At 42.5% G+C, this 27,986-nt stretch overlaps 2 protein-coding genes across 18 annotated transcripts in view; one reads left to right on the top strand and one right to left on the bottom strand.

Annotated features, from left to right (window-relative positions):
• anks1b (ankyrin repeat and sterile alpha motif domain containing 1B) overlaps positions 1 to 2,465 on the top strand; it is an 831,451-nt gene extending 828,986 nt beyond the window's left edge. For 7 of the 17 annotated variants that reach the window (XM_068059060.1, XM_068059062.1, XM_068059069.1 and 4 more), the window contains 2 exons: positions 125 to 216; positions 1,535 to 2,459. In XM_068059060.1, the coding sequence (XP_067915161.1) occupies positions 125 to 216; positions 1,535 to 1,580 (138 nt within the window). In that variant the 3' untranslated portion in view covers positions 1,581 to 2,459. Of the gene's footprint in view, positions 1 to 124 lie in introns of all 17 variants that reach the window. The other 10 variants (XM_068059059.1, XM_068059057.1, XM_068059073.1 and 7 more) reach the window with 8 other exon arrangements.
• A 3,895-nt stretch (positions 2,466 to 6,360) lies between these two features.
• apaf1 (apoptotic peptidase activating factor 1) overlaps positions 6,361 to 27,986 on the bottom strand; it is a 334,569-nt gene continuing 312,943 nt past the window's right edge. The window contains exon 29 of the mRNA XM_068059047.1: positions 6,361 to 8,084. Coding sequence (XP_067915148.1) covers positions 8,052 to 8,084 — 33 coding nt within the window. The 3' untranslated portion in view covers positions 6,361 to 8,051. The remainder of the gene's footprint in view (positions 8,085 to 27,986) is intronic.

The raw sequence follows: 27,986 nt of genomic DNA, 5'->3' as shown, positions 1-27,986 counted from the left end.
TTTGAACATGATGGTTAGTGGAGACAGTAAAACTCTAGTGCATTTGTTAGTTTTTGCTAATCATATGTTATTCATGAATAAATAAAATTCTCGGTTGCGAATGATTTTTTTTCTTTGCCTGCAGATTGATCAACCTCTTCTAGAACAAAAGACTCATCCTAATGTACCTTGGATTGTGGAACCTGTGCAAGAATCAAAAAGGGCGATGAGCACTAAGTATGAGACCACAATATTCTAAACGCTATGTCTCATTCTCTTCTGTCTGTGCCTTCGCACTCTTTTGAGCAATCACTGCAAGCAGCACATTTTGTCTCCTCTGGTGACCTCTGACCCAGTGGAGAGGAAAACTGCACTCGCTGAGTGACCTTTCCACCGTTACTGTCATCACTGCATGAAGTTGCTCTTTTTCCTTGACATTCCTCCCATTGTAGCAACAGGAATGACATTGACACACGACAACTGTCCTTAGACTTATTTAAAACCAGTCCATCAGAAGGACCTAAGCTGATGCAGTTTCGAGATTTTCTCTTGGTCTTGACGTAACGTTTTCCTTCAACCTTTTCGGGGCATTGCGGATTTAGAAGAAATCAGTGGACTCTAATTCTAAAGGTCTCTTCTGCCCATCTGATAACTTGAATGCTGCTAAAAGCTGATAACAAGTCTAAGCATTTTTATATCCCTTTTGGACTAACACTTTTTAACAAAAAGCTGTGATTCATGTATTACAGCCTTGGGATATTGTTAAAAATGGCTAAGCTAATATCTTTCAATAACTGCTTTTGTTTTGAAATGACTGCACTGTTTTAGTGGTTTGCTCACTGCTTTAGGCAATTGTTGTGAATTTCACTCTTGTTTTACTGGAAATTTCACAACGCATCTACATTTACTCAGAGCAATTCCTTCAGAGTTTCTAGCCCTTGTTATAAACACTGATCTGCACTGAAAATAATTTTGTATTTTTTTTCTTTAGTAACGTGGTACTGCAAAAGTTAGTATGGGAATATTTTTATTTATTATTTTTCAAGTAAGCAGTAGTGATTTTTATGACATCTTGCTCCTAACATGTGAAAGAATGAAGAATGTTTCGAAATAGAAAAACATCAGTTTGCACTTGAAGCCAGTTTTCGGTCTTATTTCTAAACAGTGTTCAGATTGATCTAATTTTAAAACTGCTTGACCAACAGCAATTGAGGAGCTCAAAAGAAGTAAATTCCTAGTTTTAAAAAATTTTCTCTGTGACTGGAAGGAGAATCCATCATTCCAATGTAGCTGATCGCGGTGTTGGTGAGGTCCCTTGTGCAATACAGAATGTGCTAATGTCTGCAAGCCAACAGAGTTGCATTATAGATGGAGGCACACTGCATATTCATACAATGCACTGGATATGTTAGCAGTCCAAGTGACAGTGCTGGATGCAGAAGAGGTTGCCATTCAGATGAGAAAAAATAGCTTATTTCAGAAAATATATTGTCTGCACGTGTGATTGTCAGATTTAACTGAAACATGGCACAATGAATATATTTTTGTTCTATAGTACAAAACACAAAATTTCACGAATAGTGACTTGCTCGGCAGTGTGATGCGTCTTCCGCTTGAGGCAAAGACTAAGATCTGTGACTGATTTCTTTCAAAACAATGCAGCACATGACGTTTTTTGAACTAAACCTGTGAAACCACAATCAACTGATTTACTACCTGGAGCGATCAATGTTTATTGAATATGAGAATCATCGTGTTTCTCATTTGTTTGCAAAAAAAAAATTAAAAGATGTAGCAGCATATAATACGGCTATGCTGCATTGCCTATCGAAACCACTTTGAGCTAGTATTTAACTGTGGTGTGAATAGGCAACATTATCAAGAATGGTGATGATAACAGTTATATGACACCATCTATTTGAAAAAAAGCCTATTGTGAATCAATTTAATGTTTATTTTAGAATCCTTATTGAACTTGTGTAATAATCGTCTTAAGTTGTTTCAATGTTACATTATTTTTATATGATATAGAAACTAAGCTGGGCTTAATGATAAATGTCACCCAAATATAAGACACGGGATGACTATTAGAGCTTGGGTTGTAATTGATAATCAAATGTATATTGTATGGTTGGACTGAATTTTAGTTCGATTCAGTGTTAATCTTTTAATACGGTATTATAGTACTTGAACAATGCGGTTTCCTTGTACATATTTTGCCTATTCACTGTTGATACATGTATGTAGTAATTTGGCAGTTTAAAAAAAACTCACTGTAAACATGGTACCAAAATGAAAATGTATGGGGATAAAATAGTGGCCTCGCTGCAACTAATAATTGTACATATGCTTGGGCTTCCAGTTACAAATTTTGTAATTTTGTCATTATTTATATCCTGCAAAAGCACATTAAATAAACAGGATGTATAAACATATGAATGTTTTACAATTTGTTTCACTGCCTTGTGAAATTATCACCTCATGTTCATTAAAAGTCAAAGCCTGTGCATCAAACTGATGGTGGATTGGTCAGAATGACTTTCTCCCACTTTGCAGTAATTTATCGGATCAAGTTCCATTAGTTTACATCAGGAGATGTGCCTCTTGAATTATTTTTGGTTACAAAGTTTACAAATTATGGTGTTGGAATTTAAAGCTCAATTGATTCCAAATGTTATTTTTACCATTCAGCCTTGTGGGATCATTAGTTCAGTCCAATAGGGAGCATATTGGATCAACAAAGACTCCATCGCCACCAACCTGCCTTGTTGATATTTCAGTTCTTCATTCGATAATTGTGTATTGATTCCACGAAGGCAACTTTAACGGATGCTACATTAAACAAAACTGTGAAATGTAAACCTTGCTTTTCTGCCTTGAGACCCGCGGTACTTATTTACACCCCTTTTGAGTTGAAACAATTCAAATTTTGAGTTAAATTTATGGCCATATTTGCAAGTTAAAAAAATTTGTTTTACTCTATCTTTAATATCCCCCATTAAAGAGACGAAAATCGTATTATTCGCATGAAAAATATACTAAAGTGGGTGAAAATCCAATCTACCTACACCTCTAATAATTATTCGATTATTATTAATCACTGTAGACACAAAAATAGTTGAGCACTTGTGGGCAGGTTGGGGTGATGTCAAAATGATAGCAATAAAATGACTGAATAAATCTAAAGATGGTATCTAAATCACATATGAGGATAATTAATTCTGATTTCATTCTTCAAAGTGATTATTCCTTTGAAGAAATAAGCATCAACTGTAAAGCATATGATACTATGGTGCCGAGAGTTTTTCTTCTCCTTGTAAGAAAGCCTTATCATCCCAGACCTACAGGCCATATGTTCAACCTCTGCCATTATCTCTCAGCCAAGCTCTCTTTTTGGTCTATCTGCATCATTTGACACACACTGTCAATGTCCTCACTAAAGTGTAGAGGACACAGGATGGACAGCAAACTGAATCAGGCAGGCAGGAGATGTCAGATGAAAATACTCATCAGCTATTTGATATGCAAGAGAGCTGCTTTATTCATACAGCTTTGCTGAACAAATAGCGGTTTGGCATTTACTCTCCCGGTGATCGGCATGCTGATGTACTTAGTATAACACCAGTGGTATTGAATATTTAATTTGCTTATATAAAATCAATAAGGTTCTGTTAAAGAAACTGCAAAATAATCAATGAAGGAGTGAAAATATCACATATTTCAAATTTAGTGTATGCACTAAACATGATTGTTGCTATTTCAGTGTGGGGATGTCTCCTCAGAACTTCATTTAATGGACAACATGATGAAATTCCTCTTGGTGCATTAAATTTATTAAAGTTGCATTCCTTTTCTTCTGATCATAATATAATTGCAGGAATGTTCTATTTTGAACCATGAGGATTTGTTGTATGCACCAAAAACTAACCTGCCAATCAGAATACACTTGCAGTAATGCTCCTGAGACACTTGTTTTGCTGGTAACAAGGCAGTGAGGGAGCTCAAATGTGACCAACTTTACCAATCCTGTTATTGTTACAACCAAGGCGGGAGTGCCGTTAATCCACAGGTCATAGCATATTGTTAAAGTTTTCCCACCTATTGGAAATTAGCCAAATTAAACGCTTTAATCACCCCCCAGAATAAAATACACAAAACCAGGTATCTTTAAACAACAACACATTAATTATTTATTAATAAACTAAATCTTAAACAATATTGAGATAAACCTATGTCTAAAAAGTCTTTAACTTCTTATTCTTCCTAACCTTCATGCATGCACACATACATTCAAAAAACAACAGTTAACCGGTTTTAAAAATGATGTTTTAAATTGGAGCTATTTTTTGGAATAGTAAAATAACTGAGTTGTAAGTCTTTGTAGGTTATGTTCCCGGTTTGGTGAGGTGTCCCAGAGTCGAACAGTCAGATGCCACTCTAAGTCTCCAGGCGAATCCGCTTAACAGCCGATAATGGATAGGTGTTCAAAGCACTTCAGCTGCAGCAGGCGTCATACAGTTCTTTCACCAAGGAGTATAGCAACAGGTCTATTTGCATTTTAAAATTGGTAGTCTTTCAGTAGAAGCTTTACTGAGAATTCCAGAACTCCAGAAACACAAAAAGGCAATAGCAAGTCACTCCTAAGGCAAAGACTTCTGAGACACTAGAAGTAAAAAGGAATTTGCTACCTCCAACAATACAAAACTTTCCTTTCTGGGGTTTTTACCCTTTCCAGGCGAAACACATCCTATAGACCAAAGTAAATTTTCTGCTGATAGAGAGACAAATTCTTCCTTCAAGGACCACGCGTCACTGGACTGCCAGTTCAAACCAGTTCCAGATAACTTGCACAATACAGCATGTGACCTCACCTTTCCCACTGTTGCCTAGGAAACAGGCTTGCTGATTGCACACTCTGTGCCCAAGGAATATAAAAGCTTCTCTCAGTCTTAAAGGTACACAGCCCCCTTTAGTTTTTACAGAAGAGAAAAAAAGACACTCCCATGACACTTCTTACCTTGGCAAAATGAAACGTCATTCTTAAATGTGTTTCATTGCAATGCAAAACAGAAACTGAAAAAATATGAAACATATTTTCACATTCATGCCCCCATTCACTCTACTAGTAATAAACAGAACCTTTCTTTATATCATTGCCATTAACAAGGTTAAATTCATTACAAAGCAGCGCAATAACATTGTTTTTCCTCAAAATATGTACAATCTTCAAATGATAAGGCTGTAAGAATAACTCCATCTAAATATTCTAGCATTTTGGCTTTTAAATTTTTCCACAAACATTAATGGGTTATGGTCAGTGCATATTAGTGTTTCTTTGTAGTCTTGCCAGACATATACTTAGAAATGTTTGTGAGCCAGCATAAGTCCTAATTTTTCTTTTTCCACTGTTGAATAATTTTTTTGGTGGTGATTTAGTTTTCTTGAAAAGTACCCTACTGGTTTTTCTATGCCCGATTCGTCATCCTGCAATAGGATTGCACCAACCCCCCAGGTCGCTAGCATCAATCGCTATCTTGAAGGGTTTAGCAAAATTTGGAGTAGCCAACACTGGTTCATTAGTTAAGATTGCCTGGAATTCGTCTGACTATACTATTTTGTTTTTTATTTGTAGCAAATCGGTTAATGGAGGAGCTACAGCACTAAAATTCAGTACAAACTTCCAGTAAAAACCGCACATCCCTAAAAACCTCCTGATTTCACGTTTAGATTTAGCGATAGGGAACTCCAATTGTCCTTGCCCCACTCTGTGTCTGAGGTAAGTTACTCTTGCTTTTCCGAATTTGCTTTTTGCCAGATTTACTACTAAGTCCACTGTTTGCAGTTTTTTCAACAAGAGTTTTTAGCATTCGTGCCATGTGTTACTGTATAGGAGTACATCATCCAGATACACCACACAGTTGGGAACACCGGCTGCCACCTGATTCATTAATTTTTGAAAAGTAGCTGGGGCTTATTTTTAGCCTGAATGGCATCACCCAGCACTGATAAAGACCGTCTGGTGTGACAAAAGCTGATATCACTGGCTCGAGGAGTAAAAGGAACTTGCCAGTATCCCTTGAACAAGTCGACCTTAGTCAGAAACCTAGCACTGTCAATACAGTCTTCTAAATGAGTGTTACGACCAGGTGAGAAAGGGATCTAGGGCTCCCCTCTCAGTCTTTTACTGGTTTGGCCGTAACAGGGTTTAACTTTTCAAACACCATGTTTTTAGTTTCCCCTCAGTGAGTTGTTGCTCACTGCTCTCTAATTGTGGTTGCAAAGAAATCAACCAGACAGGTTTTCTCAGATTTAAATAAGAAAGGTGTAAGTTTATTAACCTTAAAACTCTAATTCAGTTAAAACTACTAAAGATACGTGACACGACCACGCTACCATGCATAAGCAATAAACACAAATGCAAATAGAGACAGAAAAGGAGAAAGAATCAAAGGTAAATGTTTGAAGTAATAGCTGGAAATTTAGTTACTGGTTTTGAGTTGGATGTAAAGTCTTTGATTGAAATAAAGTCTTGCAGTTCTCGTTGGGGCCCAGTGCACACCTTCAAACTTGTTTCACTGGTCTTTTTTGTCTTCAGGCTTAAGTTACTTCCGTGGGTCCCTGGAACTTTGCGTGTGAGAGAGAGAGAGATGAAGAGACCTTCCTTTTCTTTTGTCTTAAAATTGCAGTCTCTTCCCCAAAACTGTTCTGTGAGCAGGCACAATTTTAAAAAAAACCATGTTGCCCGCAGATTAGTCATGTGAGTAGCTCCTTGTTTAGAGCAACCTCATCTGCGAGATTTGTGGATTCCTTCAAGCTTAGCAGACACTCTCAGTGGGGTGAGGGGGGGGGGTGGGGGTGGTGGAATGCTGGCTCTTAAGCAGTCAATGTCTCTTGATCAAAATCCATCTGGACGATTGAATCAGGGAGGCACTCCCATTGTTTTATTCATGCAACTGTCTTTTAGAATTCACTGTTGTGGTCTATTTAAACAAGATATATCCAGTCCAGTAACAGTTCAAAAATAATGTTCCATATGACATAATTAATATGTCTCATTTTGGCAGGTGTGGTTTCCGTTACAATGTGGAATTAGGTAGGAGTCTGCTTTTGTTACTACATTGACTTTTCTTTAGTCTATGGAGTCAGGTTGACCCATCAGGTTTAGGCACTAAGACTATTGGTGAAGTCCAGCTGCTTTGACTAAGTTCAATTAAGTTGTTTTCCAGCATGTATTGGATTTCTACTTTTACTTGAGCCTGTTTGTCTGGACTTAAGCAGTAAGGATGGTGCTTTAAAGGAACGGATTCCCCTATATCCACATCATTTGTGGCTAAGGTTGTACATCCTGGCTTATCTCTACAGACTCTTTTAAAAGTTGTGAAAAGCCTAGTTAGGTCTTCACGTTGTTTGGAACTAAGTACAAAAACATATTGTCCAATTTTCCTAGCCATTCTGTATTCGCTAACCAGATAGTTGGAGGTTCAATCTGAGAATTGTCTAGGCCTCCTTGTGCCTCATCCTCACTATAATTTTCCTTCTCAACAGACCCCATTACCTGACATACCTGTACTGGCTTATCCTCCTCCCTGCAATAATAGTGCTTTAACATATTGATATGACACAACCAATTCTTCTTCCAGCGAACAGGGGTATCAATCAAGTAATCTACCTTACCCACTCTTTTGATAACTTTATACGGGTCACTGAACCGTGCTTTTACTGGTTCACCCTGTAATGGTAACAACACCAATGCTTCATCCCCTGGTTGAAAATGGCGGGGCTTTGCATTCTTGTCTGCCCATTTTTTCATATTGGCTTGGGATGCTTTAAGGTATTGACTTACACGTGATTTAGTCTTCCGATTCCCCCATGTTTTGCAAAAGGATTGTCACATGCTAACATTATTAATTCCTGGCGATATTTAGGTGGTACCACTATCTGTTCAACAACTATCCAGTCTTCGTCCGCAGGTCTATGAGGTGGTCTCCATTTCCTCCTCAAAAGAAAAACGTTTTCCATATAATGGGCTTCCGGAATTCCTTTCGCCTCAGCCTTCATCAGAGCCGTCTGTGCTATTCTGTATAACTCTGGATCAGCTTGCTGTGCTGCAATTATAGAAGATCTGTTAAAAATCTCATTTGAATTATTTAAATCCCCAAATAAGGTTTCAGATACTTGGCTATCTGTTTGTGGTGCCACTTATACCTCCGACAATGCAACCTGATTAGCCATAGCTTGGGTTACTACACAAGCAGGAAATATTCCTGAAATTTGTTCCTGTAATTGTTCTGTTTCTTTAACTTCACTTGGTTTCTCTAATTATAGGAGAAGCTGATACTTTTGATCTGGTCAAATCATTTCTTTGAAGTAGATCAATTCCCTCTACTGGAAAACTATGGACAACTCCTACAGTTACCATCCCAGATATTAGGTTATACTCTAAGTGCACTTTATATAAAGGTACAGGTATATACTCCCCGCCAATTCCATTAACTAAAACATTAGCGTTCAGGGTGCTCTCTGGTGGAAACGTTATATCTTTCCCCAGCAAAAGTGTTTGAGTTGCTCCTGTATCCCTGAGTATAATGATAAGTTTTCCTGCCTCACTTCAAGGATATGGAGTTACTTTTCCCTTTGACAAGAATTCATTATAACTTTCGGGTATCTTATTCTTAAACTTTACACTCACTTTTGTTTTTGTATCTGGTTTTACAGCCACCGTTAAAGTTACAGCCTGGTCTGCCGTACTCTCAGTCAGAGCTCTTTTCTCTGCATTAGCTTTGTGTACCCCAACAAGCCCCATAGTTTTACCTCGCAATTTCCAGCATTCTGAATGAAGATGACCCATCTTGTGGCAATGATAACGCTTCAGCTTGTGGACCTCACTCCTACCCTCAGCACCTTCCTTTCTGCCTTGAGGAGGTGATCCTGGGGCATTCCCAGCTGTTCCTTCTTGTCCCCAGCTGCTTGCCTTCCTTTCACTCTCCCACTTTCTATTCTTCTTGGGCTTATGGGGGTGACTGACAGAAGATTTTGCTTATTCACAAGCTAAAAAGCATCAGCAATTTCCCCTGCTTGCCTAGCTTTCAAAATTTCTAGGTTATCTACATGAGTTCTTGCTACTGAAGGAATTGAATTTTTAAACTCTTCCAAGGGCATCAGTTCTCTAAGATTCTCATACGTGGTTTCCATCTTTAATGCCTGTATCCAACAGTCAAAATTAATTTGCTTCACCCTCAAATTCTACATACCTCAGCCCAGCCAATCTCCATAAGTTCCAATACTTCTGTCGGTAAGCTTCAGGGTCTAACTCATACACAGCGAGAATAGTCTTTTTTGTCATCTCATGATCTGCAGAAGCCTCTTCAGGAAGCATGGCATAAACTTCATGAGCTCTGCCCAGTGTCCAGCTTTCCTTCGGCCATTTCATTTGCTTGGCTATTTTTTCCAAAAGATGTGAAAAATGCCTCTACGTCCCTTTCCTCAAACTTAGGAAGAGCTTGTATAAATTTAAACAGCTTTTCACTGGATCCTGAGCTGGATTCAGATTCTTCCTGACCAGAAATATCCCCGGAGTCAAGACTACCCCTTTGTCTTTGTTCCATCTCATTTAACCTAAATTTCCTCTCTTCCCTGTCACTTTTCTCTGATGTGCTCTCTCTTTCTCTCTTTCCTCTTTTTCAAGTTTAAGTTTTCTTAATTCTTTTTCAGCCTCAAGTTTTCTTATTGCTTCTTCCTGCTCAAATTTCTTCATTTCTAACTGCATTCTAGCCAATTCCACCGCATCACTCTCTGACCTACTATCTTCTCCCTCTTCTTCCAATTTTAGATGTTGGGCTATAATGTCAATTATCCCTGCTTTTTTAGCACCTCATTTCAACTCTAACCCCAATTGTGTTGCCAGATCTTTTAGTTTATTTTTAGTTAAAGTTGCCAAGTCACTGAGGGACACATTCTCCTTTCCCAGAAACTCTGCAGCAACTGCTAATGCCATTCCGATGGTACAGCCTTTACCCATATATACAAGACACCTGGTTCCTTTTATTTTTCTCTTTCAAATTATTACTCCCCTTATAATTGATGTAATTAGCATTGGATTTGGATCCCAGTTAATTGAGACCCCAGTTAATATGTTATAATCGAGGTGGGAGTAATGCACTGTCAATTCAGTCCCATTACTCCACAGGTCATAGCATATTATTAAAGTTTCCCCACTTAATGAAAATTAGCCAAATTAAACACTTTAATATCCCCCATCATAAAATACACCAAACCAGGTATCTTTAAACAACAACAAATTAATTATTTATTAATAAACTAAATCTTAAACAATATTGAGATAAACCTATGTCTAAAAAGATTTTAACTTCTTATTCCTCCCAGCCTTCAAGCACACACATACATTCAAAAACCAACTGTTAACCGGTTTTAAAAATGATGTTTTAAATTAGAGCTGTTTCATAGGAATAATAAAATAACTGGGTTGTAAGTCTTTGTGGGTTATGTTCCCGGTTCAGTGAGGTGTCCCAGAGTTGAATAGTCAGATGCCGCTCAAAGTCTCCAGGTGAATTCACCAAACAGTCGATAATGGATAGGCGTTCAAAGCAGGTGTCATACAGTTCTTTCACCAAGGAGTATAGCAACAGGTCTATTTGGATTTTAAAGTTGGTAGTCTTTCAGTAGAAACTTTACTGAGAATTCCAGAACTCCCAGAAACACAAAAAGGCAATAGAAAGTCACTCCTGAGGCAAAGACTTCTTAGAGATTGGAAGTAAAAGGATTTGCAACCTTCAACAATACAAATATTTCCTTTCTGGGGTTTTTACCTTTCCAGGTGAAACACAGCCTGTAGGCCAAAGTAATTTTTCTGCTGATAGAGAGACAAATTCTTGCTTCCTACAAGGAGCACGTTTTGCTGGACTACCAGTTCAAACAGGTTCTAGCCAGTTTTTACACACAGACAACTGATACAACACAGCATATGACCTTACCTTTCCTGCTGTTACCTAAGAAACAGGCTTCTTGCTTGCACACTCTGTGTCCGGGGAATATAAAAACTTCTCTCAGTCTTAAAGGTACACAGCTCCTTTTAGTTATACAGGAGAGAAAAAAAAATACTCCCATGACACTATATCTTATTGCGCTTCAACCTTGAGAGCCGTCCAGATGTTGCTCAATTCACACAACCTGCATTATTATAGCCCTTTTGCTTGTTGCAAATCAAAAGGTGGGATTGGATTTTAACTCCCAGCAGATTTCCCGTGAGAAGGCGACCGAAGGCTGCGCTGGCATACTGGAGGCGATGCAGAGTTTCATCGTCGACGCGAACATTATTTAAGCTCCACTTCACTGTGTACGGTGAACATTATTAAAGGGTTTTCTAACTGATCTTGTATGGAGCAATAAACCTTTGGCACTAGGTAAGAAAACATAACAAAGCAGAAGAGAGATGAATATACCAAAGAATATTGCAGCCAAAACACATTCTGTTTCGTGCTACTACGGATTTCAAAACTGTCAGATTGATTATCGTCATACTAGATTGTAGCCTTTGTACCATTATGGAAGGATCAAATCAGACTGAGGAGGACCGGGGGTGGGGGAGGCAACCAATTCTCTCCAGCAATTAAAAAAGGCCCTTTCAACTGACCAGATCAAAAGCTGTTGTAAAGTTTCTGTAGGCTGTCCCAAGAGGCTTTCTCCATTCCTGACACTTCTTGCAGTTGCTTTAAGGTAAAGATCATGTCAATAGTTGACCCAATAGCATGGAAGCTACACTAACCCTCTGGATAAACATGGTCAGCAAGTACTTGCTACCTTGACCTGTGCGAATGTCTCAACACGAAGAAGAGAAACTCCCCTTCAGTTGTTGCAATCAATACAATTTTCTTTGTTTCTGGACAACTGAAAGATATTAACATCCTTCCTGTCATCCTCCAGAAAGAAAGCAAGACATTGTGGAGGTGTTCAAGCACAAACTGTCCTCCTCGTTTCAATGCCTCATTTAAGAACATAAGAAATAGGAGGAGGAGTAGGCCATTCAGCCCCTCAAGCCTGCCCCGCCATTCAATAAGATCATGGCTGATCTGTCCCAGGCCTCAACTCCTCTTTCGGGCCTGCTCTGCCTAACCCTCGACTCCCCGAGATTTCAAAAATATATCTACCTCCTCATTAAATTCATTTAGTGACCTAGCCTCCACAATTCTCTGAGGCTGAGAATTCCAGAGATTCACCACCCTCTGAGAGAAGAAATTCCTTCACACATCATGTGTGCCCCCTTATTCTGTAACTATGTCCCCTAGTTCTAGATTCCCTCACTAGTGGAAACATCTTCTCAACATCTACCCTGTCGAGCCCCCTTAAAATCTTATATGCTTCTATAAGATCACCTCTCATTCTTCGAAACTCCAATGAATTAAAGGCCTAACCTGTTTAGCCGTTCTTGATAAGACAACCCCTTCATCCCAGGAATCAGCCTAGTGAACCTTTTCTGAACTGCCTCCAATGCTAGTATATCCTTCTTTAAACACAGGGACCAAAACTGTACGCAGTACTCCAGGTGTGGCCTCACCAACACCCTGTACGGTTGTAACAGGACTTCCCTATTTTTAAACTCCAATCCCCGAGCAATAAAGGCCAAAATTCCATTTGCCTTCCTAATTACTTGCTGCACCTGCATGCTAACCTTTTGTGTTTCATGCACAAGAACACCCAGATCCCTCTGTACTGCAGTATTTTGTAATCTTTCTCCATTTAAATAATAATCTGCCTTTTTATTTTTCCTACATTCGGTGTTATGAGTTTGAGCAGAAACCTGAGGGGGAGAAAAGATACTTCTCAAAACGATTGCTATTTTGAGCACAATTTGCACCCACTCACCAACTGCACCCAAAGTGGAAACTACGAGTGGTGCAGTGGTTAGCACCACTGCCTCACAGCTCCAGGGACCTGGGTTCAATTCTGGGTACTGCCTGTGTGGAGTTTGCAAGTTCTCCCTGTGACCGCGTGGGTTTTCACCGGGTGCTCCGGTTTCCTCCCACAGCCAAAGACTTGCAGGTGATAGGTAAATTGGCCATTGTAAATTGCCCCTAGTGTAGGTAGGTGGTAGAGAATATGGGGATTACTGTAGGGTTAGTAGAAATGGGTGGTTCTTGGTCGGCACAGACTCGGTGGGTCGAAGGGCCTGTTTCAGTGCTGTATCTCTAAATAAAAAAATAAATAAAGTGGATGACCTCACACTTTCCCACATTGAACACCATCTGCCAAGTTTTTGCCCACTCACTTAACCTCTCTATATCCCTTTGCAGATTTTTTGTGTCCTCATCACTATGTGCCTTCCCACCTGATTTTATATCATCAGCAAATTTGGATACACTACACTCTGTCCCTTCCTCTAAGTCATTAATGTAGAGAGTAAATAGCTGAGGCCCTAGGACCGATTCTTGTAGCACCCCACTAGTTACGGCTTTCCAACCTGAAAAAGACCCATTGATCCCAACTCTCTGCCTTCTGTGTGTTAGCCAATGCTCAATCCGTGCCAACACATTACCCCCAATACCCTGAGCTCCTATTTTGTGCAATAACCTTTTATGTGGCACCTTATCAAACGCCTTCTGAAAATCCAAATACACAACATCTGCTAGTTCACCTTTATCCACTCTGCTTATTATATCCTCAAAGAACTCTAACAAATTTGTCAAACGTGATTTCCGTTTCGTAAAACCATGTTGACTCTGTTTGATTGCATTATGTTTTTCCAAATGTCCTGCTATTTCATCCTTAATAATCGACTCAAGCATTTTCCCAATGACTGATGTGAAGCTAACGGGTCTATCGTTTCCTGCTTTCTTGAATAGGGGCATCACATTAGCGTTTTTCCAATCCGCTGGTATCCTACCGGAATCCAGTGAGTTTTGGTATATTATGACCTTCTTCTTCTTCTTCTTTGGCCTCCTTGTCTCGCGAGACAATGGGTAAGTGCCTGGAGGTGGTCAGTGGTTTGTGCAGCAGCGCCTGGAGTGGCTATAAAGGCCAATTCTAGAGTGACAGACTCTTCCACAGGTGCTGTAGATAAAATTGGTTGTCGGGGCTGTTACACACTTGGCTGTCTTCTGTCTTTTTTCCTGCCAACTGCTAAGTCTCTTCGACTCGCCACGCTTTAGCCCCGCCTTTATGGTTGCCCGCCAGCTCTGGTGAACGCTGGCCACTGACTCCCATGACTTGTGATCAATGTCACAGGATTTCATGTCGCGTTTGCAGACGTCTTTAAAGCGGAGACATGGATGGCCGGTGGGTCTGGTACCAGTGACGAGCTCGCTGTACAATGTGTCTTTGGGGATCCTGCCATCTTCCATGCGGCTCACATGGCCAAGCCATCTCAAGCGCCGCTGGCTTAGTAGGGTGTATATGCTGGGGATGTTGGCCGCCTCAAGGACTTCTGTGTTGGAGATACGGTCCTGCCATCTGATGCCAAGGATTTTCCGGAGGCAGCGAAGATGGAATGAATTGAGACGCCGCTGTTGGCTGACGTACATTGTCCAGGCCTCACTGCCGTAGAGCAAGGTACTGAGGACACAGGCTTGATACACTCGGACTTTTGCGTTCTGTGTCAGTGCGCCATTTTCCCACACTCTCTTGGCCAGTCTGGAAATAGCAGTGAAAGCCTTTCCCAAGCGCTTGTTTAATTCTGCATCGAGAGACAGGTTACTGGTGATAGTTGAGCCTAGGCAGGTGAACTCTTGAACCATTTCCAGAGTGTGGTTGCCGATATTGATAGATGGGGCATTTCTGACGTCCTGTCCCATGATGTTTGTTTTCTTGAGGCTGAAGCTTAGACCAAATTCATTGCAGGCAGCCGCAAACCTGTCAATGAGTCTCTGCAGACACTCTTCAGTGTGAGATGTTAATGCAGCATCGTCAGCAACGACGAGTTCCCTGATGAGGACTTTCCGTACTTTGGTCTTCGCTCTTAGACAGGCAAGGTTGAACAACCTGCCCCCTGATCTTGTGTGGAGGAAAATTCCTTCTTCTGAGAACTTGAATGCATGTGAGAGCAGCAGGGAGAAGAAGATCCCAAACAGTGTAGGTGCGAGAACACAGCCCTGTTTCACGCCACTCAGGATTGGAAAGGGGTCTGATGAGGCGCCGCTATGCTGAATTGTGCCTTTCATATTGTCATGAAATGAGGTGATACTTAGTAGCTTTGGTGGGCATCCAATCTTTTCTAGTAGTCTGAAGAGACCACGTCTGCTGACGAGCTCAAAGGCTTTGGTGAGATCAATGAAAGCAATGTAGAGGGGCATCTGTTGTTCGTGGCATTTCTCCTGCAGCTGGTGAAGGGAGAACAGCATGTCAATGGAGGATCTCTCTGCTCGAAAGCCACACTGTGCCTCAGGGTAGACACGCTCGGCCAGCTTCTGGAGCCTGTTTAAAGCGACACGAGCGAAGACTTTCCCCACTATGCTGAGCAGGGAGATTCCACGATAGTTGTTGCCATCACCGCGGTCACCCTTGTTCTTATAGAGGGTGATGATATTGGCATCGCACATGTCCTGTGGTACTGCTCCCTCGTCCCAGCACAGGCAAAGCAGTTCGTGCAGAGCTGAAAGTATAACAGGCTTGGCACTCTTGATGATTTCAGGGGTAATGCCATCCTTCCCAGGGGTTTTTCCGCTGGCTAGAGAATCAATGGCATCACTGAGTTTGGATTTTGTTGGCTGTACATCCAGCTCATCCATGACTGGCAGAGACTGGGCTGCATTGAGGGCAGTCTCAGTGACAACATTTTCCCTGGAGTAGGTAGTGTTCCACCCAGCGGTCCATTTGCTTGCGTTGGTCAGTGATTGTGTCCCCTGATTTAGATTTGAGGGGGGCAATCTTCTTGATGGTTGGCCCAAAAGCTCTCTTAATGCCATAATACATCCCTCTGATATTTCCTGTGTCAGAGGCCAGCTGAATATGACTGCATAGGTGTTGCCAGTAGTCATTTGCGCAGCGCCTGGCTGTTCTTTGTGCAGCGCTTCTGGCAGCTTTAACTGCTATGGATGTTAACTCGCTGGGGGCTTTCTTGTAGTTCAGCAGTGGCTGTGACATGTTCCAGCTCTTCAATGTGAGATTGAAACCAGTCTGCATTCCGTTTCACACATTTGCCATAGGTGGTCATTGCTGAGTCATAGATGGCGTCTCTGATGTGGGTCCACTTGGTCTCTGCATCCCCTGTAGGAGTGTTTTGAAGGGCTTTTTCAAGTGAAATTAGAAACTTGTGTAACAGCTGTGGATGAGAAATTCTGCTACTGTTGATGCGCGGGCAGCCCTTCTGCTTGGAGTGATGCTGCTTCTTTGGTTTGAGGCTAACCTTGCTGCACACCAGTGAATGGTCGGTGTCGCAGTCCGCACTGTGGAAGCTGCGTGTGATTTGAACACTGTTAAAAGAGGCTCGCCTTGTGACAATGAGGTCCAGCTGGTGCCAACGACGTGATCTTGGGTGCCTCCAAGAAACCTGGTGACAGGGTTTAGTGTGAAAGAATGAGTTGGTGATGCAGAGGTTATGATAGGTACACAACTCAAGCAGTCTCTGTCCATTCTCATTCATCCTTCCAATGCCATAGTGCCCAAGGCAGGAAGGCCATGAGTCATGGTCGGCCCCAACCCTGGCATTGAAGTCCCCCAGCAGGAATAGGTGTTCGGTGTTGGGGATGCTACTAATGATATTATGGAGTTCCTCATAGAACTGGTCTTCAACTTCATGTGGGGAGCAGAGTGTTGGAGCATAGATGCTGAGTAGGTGTACTGGACCAGAGGCGGTGAGCAGTCGGATGGACAGTATGCGTTCCGAGCCATTTGAGGGTGGCTCTATCATGCTGAGCAAAGAGTTTCTGATGACGAAGCCCACTCCGTGCTGTCGTGGTTCTTCAGGATCCCTACCCTGCCTGAAGAAGGTGTAGTCTTGCTCTCTTAGAGATCCGCTCACAGGGAGGCGTGTCTCCTGTCCACATTGAGTCTACCGAGCACGTTGTTGATGATGCCGGTCTTCCGAGAATCGTTGATTTGTGTAAAGTCTTCCGACAGTCCAGGACACATAGGTCTGACGTTCCAGCTTGCAAAACGAAGGGCTGGTACCTTCTTTCCTTTTTTGGTCGTGCTGTTTGGTGCGGTGTTACAGTCCACTTGTCGGGCAATGACCCTGAGCTCCAAGCACCCATTGAAGCAGGTGGACTGTGGCGGGACAGAACCTTACTGACCGGGTTTGAGGCGAGCGGTAGCAGTCCAGTGGGATGCGATGACCTCTCCCACCGACAAAGGCAACCCGTGGCGCCCAATCTCTACGCCAATTGAGCTGGACTTATAACCCGTAACTGCTGCCTTCCGTGTTGATTTGGTCGCTGTGAGGCGGCTATGGAGTGACCTCTCCATGGCGCATGACTGGGCGGATGTATGGAGGTTGTGAGTTGCCCAAGCGTCAAAACCCCCCTCTCGGCCTTCCTGGTGGGGGCCAAAGGAGTGCAGAGCACAACGTTTGGCACCAATATGGCTGCAGGAACTGCCGGAAACATGCCAAAGGTGACACATGACCGCCTTCGGGGTTCCGCTCCGGATTTTCTGTTAGGGTTCACTCCCTTAGCCTTGGTCTCTCCCGAGACGCCCACAAGGCAGTGGGGTTGTTGGGGCCCCTACACAGGGGTAGCTGGATGACGGTGGGAGGAGGTGGAGGGAAGGGGTGCAGAAGGGGGGGTGGGATGCGAGGATGAGGAGTGCGGTGGGAAGGGGTGGAGGGAAGGGGGTGCGGGGGGAGCTGGGAGGGGGGCTGTAGGGGAGAGGGGTGCAGGGGAAGGGGGTGCGAGGGGAAGATGGTGCAAGGGGGGACATGGGAAGGGGTTGCTGTGGGGAAGGGGGTGCAAGGGGGTGAGCTGGGAGTGGGGGGGGGGGAGGGGATGCAGGTAGTAAAACATTGCATCAGCTCCCACCGTTGTCCCTTTTACAATGGTGTAGTACGACTGGAATCGGGATCGGGATCCAGGAGCCGAGCCGGAGTTGAGGGAAAGTTTGTGTGGAAGCAGCGCGGAGTCACCGAGTGAGCTGGAGCCGCTGCCGGGACCATGTGGCCGCTCTTCCTCCTGATCGCCGCCGTGGACGGGCTCCCCGAACATAGCCAAGTGGCCTTCCAAGCTTGGCCACAACTGGCAGGGTCATCATCAGCAGTCCTTTCCCGGATTGCCAGCCTGTCTCTGCAGTGAATTCCTCTCCCAGCCTTACGCGACCACCGTCCTGGACGCCGCCATCTTACTAAGTCAATCTACCTTTATATTATGACCAATGCCTCCACTATCTCTGCAGCCACTTCCCTTGGGTGCAGGCAATCAGCTCCTGGTGACTTGTCTGCCTTCAGTCCCATCAGTTTGTCCAGCACCTTTTCCCTCGTGATAGTGATTGTTACAATTTCCTCCCTCCCATTAACACCTTGCTCATCTAGTATTGTTGGGATGTTTATAGTATCCTCCACCGTGAAGACTGATACAAAATATTGGTTTAAATTATCTGCCATTTCCCTGTTCCCTGTTATTAATTCCTCGTCCTCATCCTCTAAGAGTCCCACACTTACTTTAGCTACTCTCTTACTTTTAATATACCCATAGAAGCTCTTACTGTTTGTTTTGATTTTCATTTGATCTTTTCCTGCTGCCTTTCCTGATGCTTAAAGATATGATTGCCTTCTCGAGCTCTTTTATAGATGGCTGTATATCAAACTTGTCAAAGGACTCAAGTCTGGCACTTAAACTTAATGCTGCTTCAGAAACAGTTGTTTCTTGTGAGTCAAATTGCTGATAGGATTCTACCCAGCATAATATCTGTTTATCTTGGTCAGTGATGTTTCCATTAAGGGATTTGAGAGGTGCAATCTTCTTGCTTTCTTTATTCCATCATGCATATTTTTTAAGGATCCATTTTCAAAGGACATTGTATCTTCTCACACAGATCTATCCAGTTTGATTGAGCATATTTCCTCAGTGTTCATTCTAAATTTCTTATAGTCACACTTAAGATTCATCGCGTGTTTCAGGAGAAGGATTAATTCTGTGGTGGCGATAAATGCCGTGCATTTTGTTTCAATAACTGGAACCATTTCCTCAGAGTATGCTCCAAGTCAGTCTTTATCTTGTATAGAAAAGACTGGAGTATAATTGGGATAGTTGTAAACTTTATTTTATGTTGTAAGTATTGTTGTATTTGATAATGTTGTACAAAAAGCTAATTAGAATTTTGGTTTCTTTTTTTCCCAACCTCTTACCCAGTCATGTGAAACAACTACATAATCAGATATGCACAAAAATAATAGTGTAATACCTTGGTTGCTCAACAATCTTCCTCTGTAATCTGGGTTCATTATTCTTGACAGCCTTTTACTGATCTAAGGTTTGTCAGCACACATTTTGCAGAACAACAGCTTTCTCCTCTGCCTCTGCAGGGGAGGTAGCACATCCTCACCCACTTCCCAGTCTTTGTGCCCTGTGAATCACCAAATACCGCACCTTTACTGACATTGCATTATTTCCCAGTTGGAAATATATGAGCTAGTGCCTGCAAGTGATGCAGGAAGTGAGCTGTGGAGGGTTGGGGCAAATGAACATGGAGCAAGAGGTCTGTGCAGAAGTAGTGCAGAAGCTGATTTTCAATCCGCCAACATCTTCCTCTCGATCATCAACCTCACAATCATTTTATTGACCAGGAAGTAGTAAAGTCTCTGTCCTTCCTCCACTTCCTCATCATCTTGATTTTCTTCTTCCTTCTGTGTCACTCATTGCTGTGATGGATCTTCAGAAGAAAATAGAAGTTAAGAAAGAATGAGCATTGCCCCCTCCATATTGAGACAGAAAAGGGAATAGGAAGTTGCATCTGTATGATGCTTCATAGGGATGGCAGGGCAACAGTGTAGCTTTTCAATCACTAACTTGGTGTTGACAATATGCCACTGACCTTGGCAAGAGCAGAGTGCCCCCACGGGTACAATGGCCTTTTCCTTGTATGGTACAAATAGTTTATAAATAGAAACATCGCCTCTTGTGGCCTGCCTCTTGTGGGTATTGTGCACTAATTTTTCCTGTCAGAAGGATGAGTGCCTGAGGGCAAGGCTAGCAGTTGAATGTAGGCCATGTGGCATAGGAGAGCTGAAGTGAGAGGTGTGGGTATACTAGCCTGTTGATTCATACAAGTAAGAAATTGCAGCTGGAGGAGATGGAACACCATAGCACAAAATAGAAAGTTAGACCTTTCCTTAACCAAATTGCATTGTGAAGGTTTAGTTGTGAAACTGTTGCTTTAAGAGAGTGAGGAATGTGTTGGTGGGCAAGGAAGAAAAGGGAGAGGGTCCTATGTGTTACCTTGTCTGTCCTGGTGAGGTTATTGAACATTTTGCGATACTAATTGGCTGTCCCGGGGTGAGAGAGTTGGCATTCAGTGCCACTGCCACCTCCCTCCTGATGGCACGAGTGACAGAAAGTAATTCCAGACAAATTTTTAACCCATTGATTGTAGATCTAACCATGATACGAATAATAACCAATTCATTTTGAAACCAAAATTGGTTAACTAAGCAACTACACTAAACTGACAAAATACATTTCTGAAGTAAGTTTTTTCCTGCAAGTATGCAATTTGAAAGATGAGAATGTGCAGTATTTCATTTCAAGCTGAAAAGAAGCAAACTGAAACCATAGGGGAAGGGATTGCTTCAAATGGAGTGTAAGCAAGAGTAGTCACCTAGGGTCTTCTCTGTGTCACAAACCTCAAACGGGAGATTGTTCCTCACATAACCTCCTCTCCAAGAACATGGCCTGTCCCTGGTTCACTTCAGTGGTGTGTGCAGAGTGCATACTAAAGAAAAGTGGCGCAGTGGTTAGCACTGCAGCCTCACAGCTCCAGCGACCCGGGTTCATTTCTGGGTACTGCCTGTGCAGAGTTTGCAAGTTCTCCCTGTGACCATGTGGGTTTCTGCTGGGTGCTCCGGTTTCCTCCCACAGCCAAAGACTTGCAGGTTGATAGGTAAATTGGCCATTGTAAATTGCCCCTAGTGTAGGTATGTGGTAGGAGATATGAGGGAAGGTGGGGGATGTGGTAGGGAATATGGGATTAATGTAGGATTAGTATAAATGGGTGGTTGTTGGTCGGCACAGACTCGGTGGGCTGAAGGGCCTGTTTCAGTGCTGTATCTCGAAATAAAAATAAATAATCCCTTTTGCCATGGGAGGTTCAAGTGTTAATTTGAGAATTTTACCTATTTGTTCTAGAACAGATTTTTGGGATGTTTCATATTGTGATGTTGATATGAGATTAAATTCATCTTGCAAGGGGTTAACTCCCAGAAACACACAAGCTATTTGAGAACACAAACAAGAAATGCTGGAAATACTCAGCAGGTCTGGCAGCATCTGTGGAGAGAGAAGCAAAGTTAACATTTCATGTCAGTTACAGTATCTGCAGTATTTTGCTTTTATTTAAGCTATCTGAGAAGTTGTTTTGGACAAATTTTCTGGGATTCCAGCTATCTCAGAATTGTATTTCTTGCAGATCAGATTGATTTAAGGTAATGTACACTGCATCTTTGAGCAATGGGCACCTGTGATGACAGGTAATGTAGATGCTATGGTTCTCGCACAAAGGATGGGGGCTCCTTAATCAAGGTGCTGTTTTTGATTGGCAGCTTGATAAGCAAGTCCTTTAAATTTGGGCATGAACACCTGTGACCTGAATTGGGAAAGGTTAGTGCCACCTAGCTCAGAGATTGCTGGCCTGCCAAGTGAGTTTAGCATATTACAGCAATAGAGTGATTCACGTTTTTACTTTCCACATTACTTGTAGTGATATAAAATCCATGCATTTCACATTTATGTTGCGTAAAATAAGACAGATTACCGGTTTATATCTGTACTAATGCTTTGTCTTTCAACACAACATTAACATATTGTTTTCCTTTGCTCCATGACCTTTTGGTCAGCTATGTGGCCTTGTCCAATCTGCACCTTCTCCTTTGTTATCTCTTGCCCCACCCTCACCTCACTTGCTTATAACCTGTGACATTTTTAATATTTGTCAGTTCCGAAGAAGGGTCACTGACCCGAAACGTTAATTCTGCTTCTCTTTCCACAGATGCTGCCAGATCTGCTGAGTATTTCCAGCATTTCTTGTTTTTATTTCAGATTTCCAGCATCCACAGTATTTTGCTTTTATTATACCGGTTTATAATTGTGCTTTGTCTCACTGGGGTGCTTCTCAGTCCACCTTCCAAATGATAGGAAAATATTTATTTCAATATGTACAAGATCATAGTATCCAATACAGACATGTTATGGCCCCAGATCACACTATTGTTTTCACTAGATTTTTGGCAGTCGGGCCAAAGGGCCTATTTCGGTGCTGTATCTCTCTATGACTCTATGACTCTAACTCCACAAGCAGGGTTCACTTACAGGACTGGCCAGAAACATCCTACCCAAAAAGACTTGAAATTTGTAAGACCAAAACTTCAGAAATTTGCATGAGGTCCCCTGGGTTGTCCTTTAACAGCATTTGTTTATGGATTCTCTTTTACGATTCTTGACATAGAAAAAGGAGATGTTTTGAAGGCACTGGAAGTGAATGTGAACTCCACCAATCTCTTTGCGTTAATGTTCAATTTGTGCCTGAGCTAAGTATAAGTGGAGGAGTTTCTCTCCCAGGGAGATGCATTATTCCTAGATAGCAGTCAGCGTTCTGGGTGGTTCTGAATTTCTCTCTTCTGGATATTGTGTGTTCAAGGGCATTAATATGAAACATAAGAAAAGTAGAAATACGGTCAGCTTAGAACTTACAGTCAACGTCCTCCTAGTGAAATCCCTGCATGCATCTTTCTGTATGAGAGAATACTAAACTGAGATTCGTGGTTTGGTGTGCAAGTAGTAGGGACAAAAGTAAAGAAAACCCTGCATTGCGCTGGATACTTAGGAATTAATACGAGATCACACTCCTACTGACCAAACTCTAAGAGCAAATATTGCACAAGCAAGCTTCCCGAGATAAACCAGTACTTTTGCCGCAAGCTGCCACTGAGAATAATATCATGGAATCTTAGAATTCTGTGCTAATAAATTGGATAATAAATTAAACAATATATATGAAGCAGATGAGTTCTGATGAATTAATCGGGCAAGATTAAATGGGTGGATGTAAAATATCTTCTCCTAACACCTTATGCAACCAACTGCTTTATTTCTTTTGAATGCATAGATTAAAGATTCATGATTTGGAAAACATTTTACAAGTGTATGTTTCAGTCAGCTTAGTGCTACTGTGGAATGAGTCTGGTCAACTCAGAAATTGCTGTAGCTAGACACTGCTGAACTTGGAGCCAGTGGGTTTTCTCCTCTTGGAGCTCAGGATTCACAGGAATGCGGTCACACCCCATCCCCATTTTCCTGTCCATTGCCAGCCAGCTTGACCTGCAAAGACAGAGGAGACGGTATGCAGAGGTGCATGTCTCAGGATGCCAGCTTGTTTGGGGAGTGAACTAGTGCTGGATGTATTATTAGGGAGCTCTGCAGATGAACATACTCTGGATTTTCGTGCTTGATGTGACCCTGAGCTGGGTTTTATCTTACTGTCTGCTGCTGACTGACTTTATTGTGTCAGTGTACTACTTTAAGAAATGGGCCTCAAAACACTTGCAGCTAACACACTTTCCACTCTGTGGGAAGAATTTTATGCTGGTGACGGGGGTCTTGACATCAGAGGAAACCGATGCTGAGATCCCCGCATCGCCTCTTCTCCGAAAGTCCCACCGAATTTAGTGCCAATCAGGCATTTCAGTGGACAGCAGCAGGCCTTCCATAGGAATTAGGACCCTGTCGCTGGAAGTCCAGCCCTTGGAGGGCTGCTGGCCAATCAGAGGCTGGCAGCTGCAGCACCACTGTGGAGGCAGTGGCTGCTACTGGAAGTGACTATACTGGAGGCCGAGGAGTGTCACTGGATCTGGGCGTCAGGTAGGTGTCTCGTGGGGTGGGGGCCGCGGGGTGGGTGGGGGGTGGTGTCGGCAGCAAGAGGAGGGGAGTGGGGGGTGGCCCTCAGCAGGCCCCCCCTTCCCAATGCCGGGTCCCTCGTTCAAGTACTGTGCCTTTAAATGAGGCACACCGCTCCCACGGAGCTGGGAAGCAGCCGGCATGGTTTTTTTGCTGTGCTTCCTGTGTGGTGACAGGGCAGCCTGCTGCACGGGTAATTGCAGCTGCGGCGGGAAGAGGCCCTCAATTGGGGTTGATTACCCATTTAAGGGCCTCAATTGGCGGTGGGGCAGGGAGGCTGTTCACAGGCCTTCCTGCCCCGGACTATATTTCGGTGGCAACTCCGCCTGCCACCATCCCACCCAACTTTATGCTTTTCCTGCCCCCAAACCTGGGAGAGAGCATAAAATTCCACTCTGTGTGAGGCAACTGCACGACCTCAGCACGAGGCAGTTCATAATGGCTATTGCCTTTTAGGCAACTGTTTCTCAGAGAAAATTTTAAATTTACCAAAATTTTGTCGTCTGTCCAGCAGAAGAAAGGGAAAGAATGTTAAGTGTCTTGTCCTGCTTGTCCTGGTCAGATTGTTACAGTTCTTACAACACTGCTTTGGGGTCCATGTTATTATGGAGTTCACACCGAAAGCCAGTGACCCACCACCCTCCAGGCATCTTAGGTAACGTGATGGGGCGGCTTGGCCTTCCTGATCCCAAGCAGCCTGTGCCTGCTCAGTTCAAACTGTGGCTCAGTGGTAGCATTCTCACCTCTGACAGAAGTTGTCGGTACTCTAGAGTCCCACTCTAGAGACTTGCACATAATTTAGGCTGATACTTCATTGCATTGCTGAAGGAGTGCTGCATTGTCAGATACATTAATCCAAGACCCTGCTTTCCTTCTTAGATGAACGTAAAAATCCAATGTACTATTCAAAGAGGAGCAGGGGGCCAACATTTATTTCTCAACCAATACGTAAGACAGATGATCTAGTTATTTATATCATTGATGTTTGTGGGAGCTTGCTGTGCACAATTTGGCTACCATGTTTCCTACATGACAAGATTAACTACACTTTAAAAGCACGTTGACTGTAAAACACGTTGGGATGTCGTGAGGTTATGAATGGTGCCCAGAAGGGCCTGCATGTCTCCCTCCTGGAAATTGGTGGCTCTCTTTCTGGCTTATTTCACTAGATGACATCTCTGTGAGAAATGCAGATATTACTGAGCCACCGAAACAATTTGTAAAAAGTTTTTTTCTCAGAAAAAACTGATGAACGTAAACTGTGCTGCACTTACCTGCCACCTCCAGACCCCACTCTGAGGAATGACATTCCCTCTCACTCTTTCATACTGCTGCTGAGGTCTCCCTGGGGCCCATCATTACTTTCACCATTTCCAACTTAGGGTTTTTATGCCAATTTCTACACTGTGGAGTATGCTAATAGAATTTTTGGTTTAAATTGCCAATTATAGCAATGCAGGAAATTGTATCCCTATGTATTAGGAGCTGAAAATGACTATTCACCATTACATATTAATGTATATTAATGCTACACGTTGCATCAAAATCATTGATTACCTCAATGAAAAAGTGCAATACCGACAGAAAGCAAGATCCAAATACTTGGGAATGATCAATGCTAATTAGGTAGGTTTCGTGCAGAATATAAACAGTTAATGGAACATTTGTTTTCAACATAATTCATAAAACAATTGGCTGAAGGGAATTAATCTCTTCATAACTTAGGATATTATCGGCAGATTTTGGCAGTGAATATTCCAGATGGGTTAGTGTAAAGCTTAAGGTTTGTTTCTCTTGCAAAAGCTGAGATGCTAATAATAAATACTGGAAAGGCTGGAATCGCAGCAAACCTGGCATTTGAATCGAAAATCATAATTAAATGGGGACAATGGGACTTAGTCACACATTTCTATTTTATGCATTCCCAGCAACACCAATGTTTACCATGCAAAAGTATATGGGCAGGATAAGCAGATTATCAAATCTCCAAGCCAAATTTTATATATTTATGACTTTCAAAGAAATGCCTTTTATTTAGCTTGAAACTGATTTCCTTTCATATGCATGATTTTGGTTATTTCTGATAAGGAATCTCTTAGTCTCCTTGCTATAATTAAAGGGGTGCATATATGTACTTACTCTATATAGATGAAGCGGGCAGACCAATTTCAGTGCCCATAAAGAAACATGCTGCCTGGCACTTTGGGTTACATAAGAACATGAGTAGGCCATTCAGCCCCTCAAGCCTGCCCCGCCATTCAATAAGATCATGGCTGATCTGCTCCAGACCTCAACACCTCTTTCGTGCCAGCTCCTCATAGTCCTCAACTCCCCCATATTTCAAAAAGCTATCTACCTCCTCTTTAAATACTTTCAGTGATCTAGCCTCCACAACTCTCTGGGATAGAGAATTCCAGACATTCACTACCCTCTGAGAGAAGAAATTCCTTTGCTTCTCAGTTTTCAATAAGTGTCCCCTTATTTTGTAACTATGTCCCCTAGTTTGAGATTCCCCCACTAGTGGAAACATCTTCTCAACATCTACCCTGTCAAGCCCCCTCAGAATCTTGTATGTTTCAATAAGATCATCCCTCATTCTTCCAAACTCTAATGAATAAAGGCCTAACCTGTTTAGCCATTCTTGATAAGTCAACCACTTCAACCCAGGAATCAGCCTAGTGAATCAGCCTAGTGAATCTCTTTTGAACTGCCTCCAATGTCAGTATATCCTTTCTTAAATATGGGGACCAAAATTGTACACCGTATTCCAGGTGCGGCCTCACCAACAACCTGTACAGTTGTAACAAGACTTCCCTATTTTTAAACTCCAACGCTCTAGCAATAAAGGCCAAAATTCCATTTGCCTTCTTAATTACTTGTTGCACCTGCATGCTAACTTTTTGTGTTTCATGCACCAGAACACCCAGATCCCTCTGTGCTGCACTTTTTTGAAGTCTCTCCATTTAAATACTAGTCTGCCTTTTGAGTCTTCCTACCAAAGTGCATGACATCGCATTTTCCTACATTAATCTCCATCTGCCAAGTTTTTGCCCACTTACTCAACCTATCTATATCCCATTGCAGATTCCTTATGTCCTCATCACAACATGCCCTCCCACTTATTTTTGTATAGTCAGCAAATTTGGATATATTACACTCTGCCCCCTCCTCCAAGTCATTAATATACATTGTAAATAATTGAGGCCCTAGGACTGATCCTTGTGGCACTCTACTATTTACGTCTTTCCAACCTGAAAAAGACACATTAATCCTGACTCTGTCTTCTGTGAGTTAACCAATCCTCAATCCATGCTAATACATTACCCCCAATACCGTGAACTCCTATCTTGTGCAATAATCTTTTATGTGGCACCTTATCGAATGCCTTCTGGAAATCTAAATACACTGCATCTACCGGTTCCCCTTAATCAACTCTGCTTGTTGTATCCTCAAAGAACTCTAGCAAATTTGTCAAACATGATTTCCCTATTACAAAACCATGTTGACGCTGTTTGATTGCGTTCAGATTTTCTAAATGTCCTGCTACTTCTTCCTTAATAATGGTCTCTAGCATTTTCCCAATGACCGAGTTGGAATTTCCTCCACGATACTGCCTGAGTTAAGCAGGAGAGCAGCATAAAAGGAGGCAAAATATTGACCTTAACTTCCCTCCCTTGAGATCACCACTTGTAGCTCCTTCCCTGCTCACCACATGCAAAATACTGGTGGAGAGACAGAGCCCAGGTCCCTGGCAGATTTTTCTGTCATCTGGCCCAGGCTACTTCCAGTAGAAGCTTGGTGGTAGTCTCTGGGCTATGACAGGAAGGCAGCAAGTGTCAGAATAGAGACAGAGAACCTGGTAGTGTTTTCTTCTCCCTCCAATTCAGCCCCAAAGATTTACTTTTGTAAGTCTTGGTCTCAGCTGTATTGTGAAGGGAGCTTCAGCTGAATTCTTCTTCAGGG

Source organism: Heterodontus francisci, chromosome 27 (genome assembly GCF_036365525.1).
Source record: "Heterodontus francisci isolate sHetFra1 chromosome 27, sHetFra1.hap1, whole genome shotgun sequence".
In the NCBI taxonomy this organism is placed as follows: Eukaryota; Metazoa; Chordata; class Chondrichthyes; order Heterodontiformes; family Heterodontidae; genus Heterodontus; species Heterodontus francisci.
The sequence above is the reverse complement of the archived record's forward strand: the minus strand, read 5'-3'. Positions and strand labels throughout refer to the sequence as shown.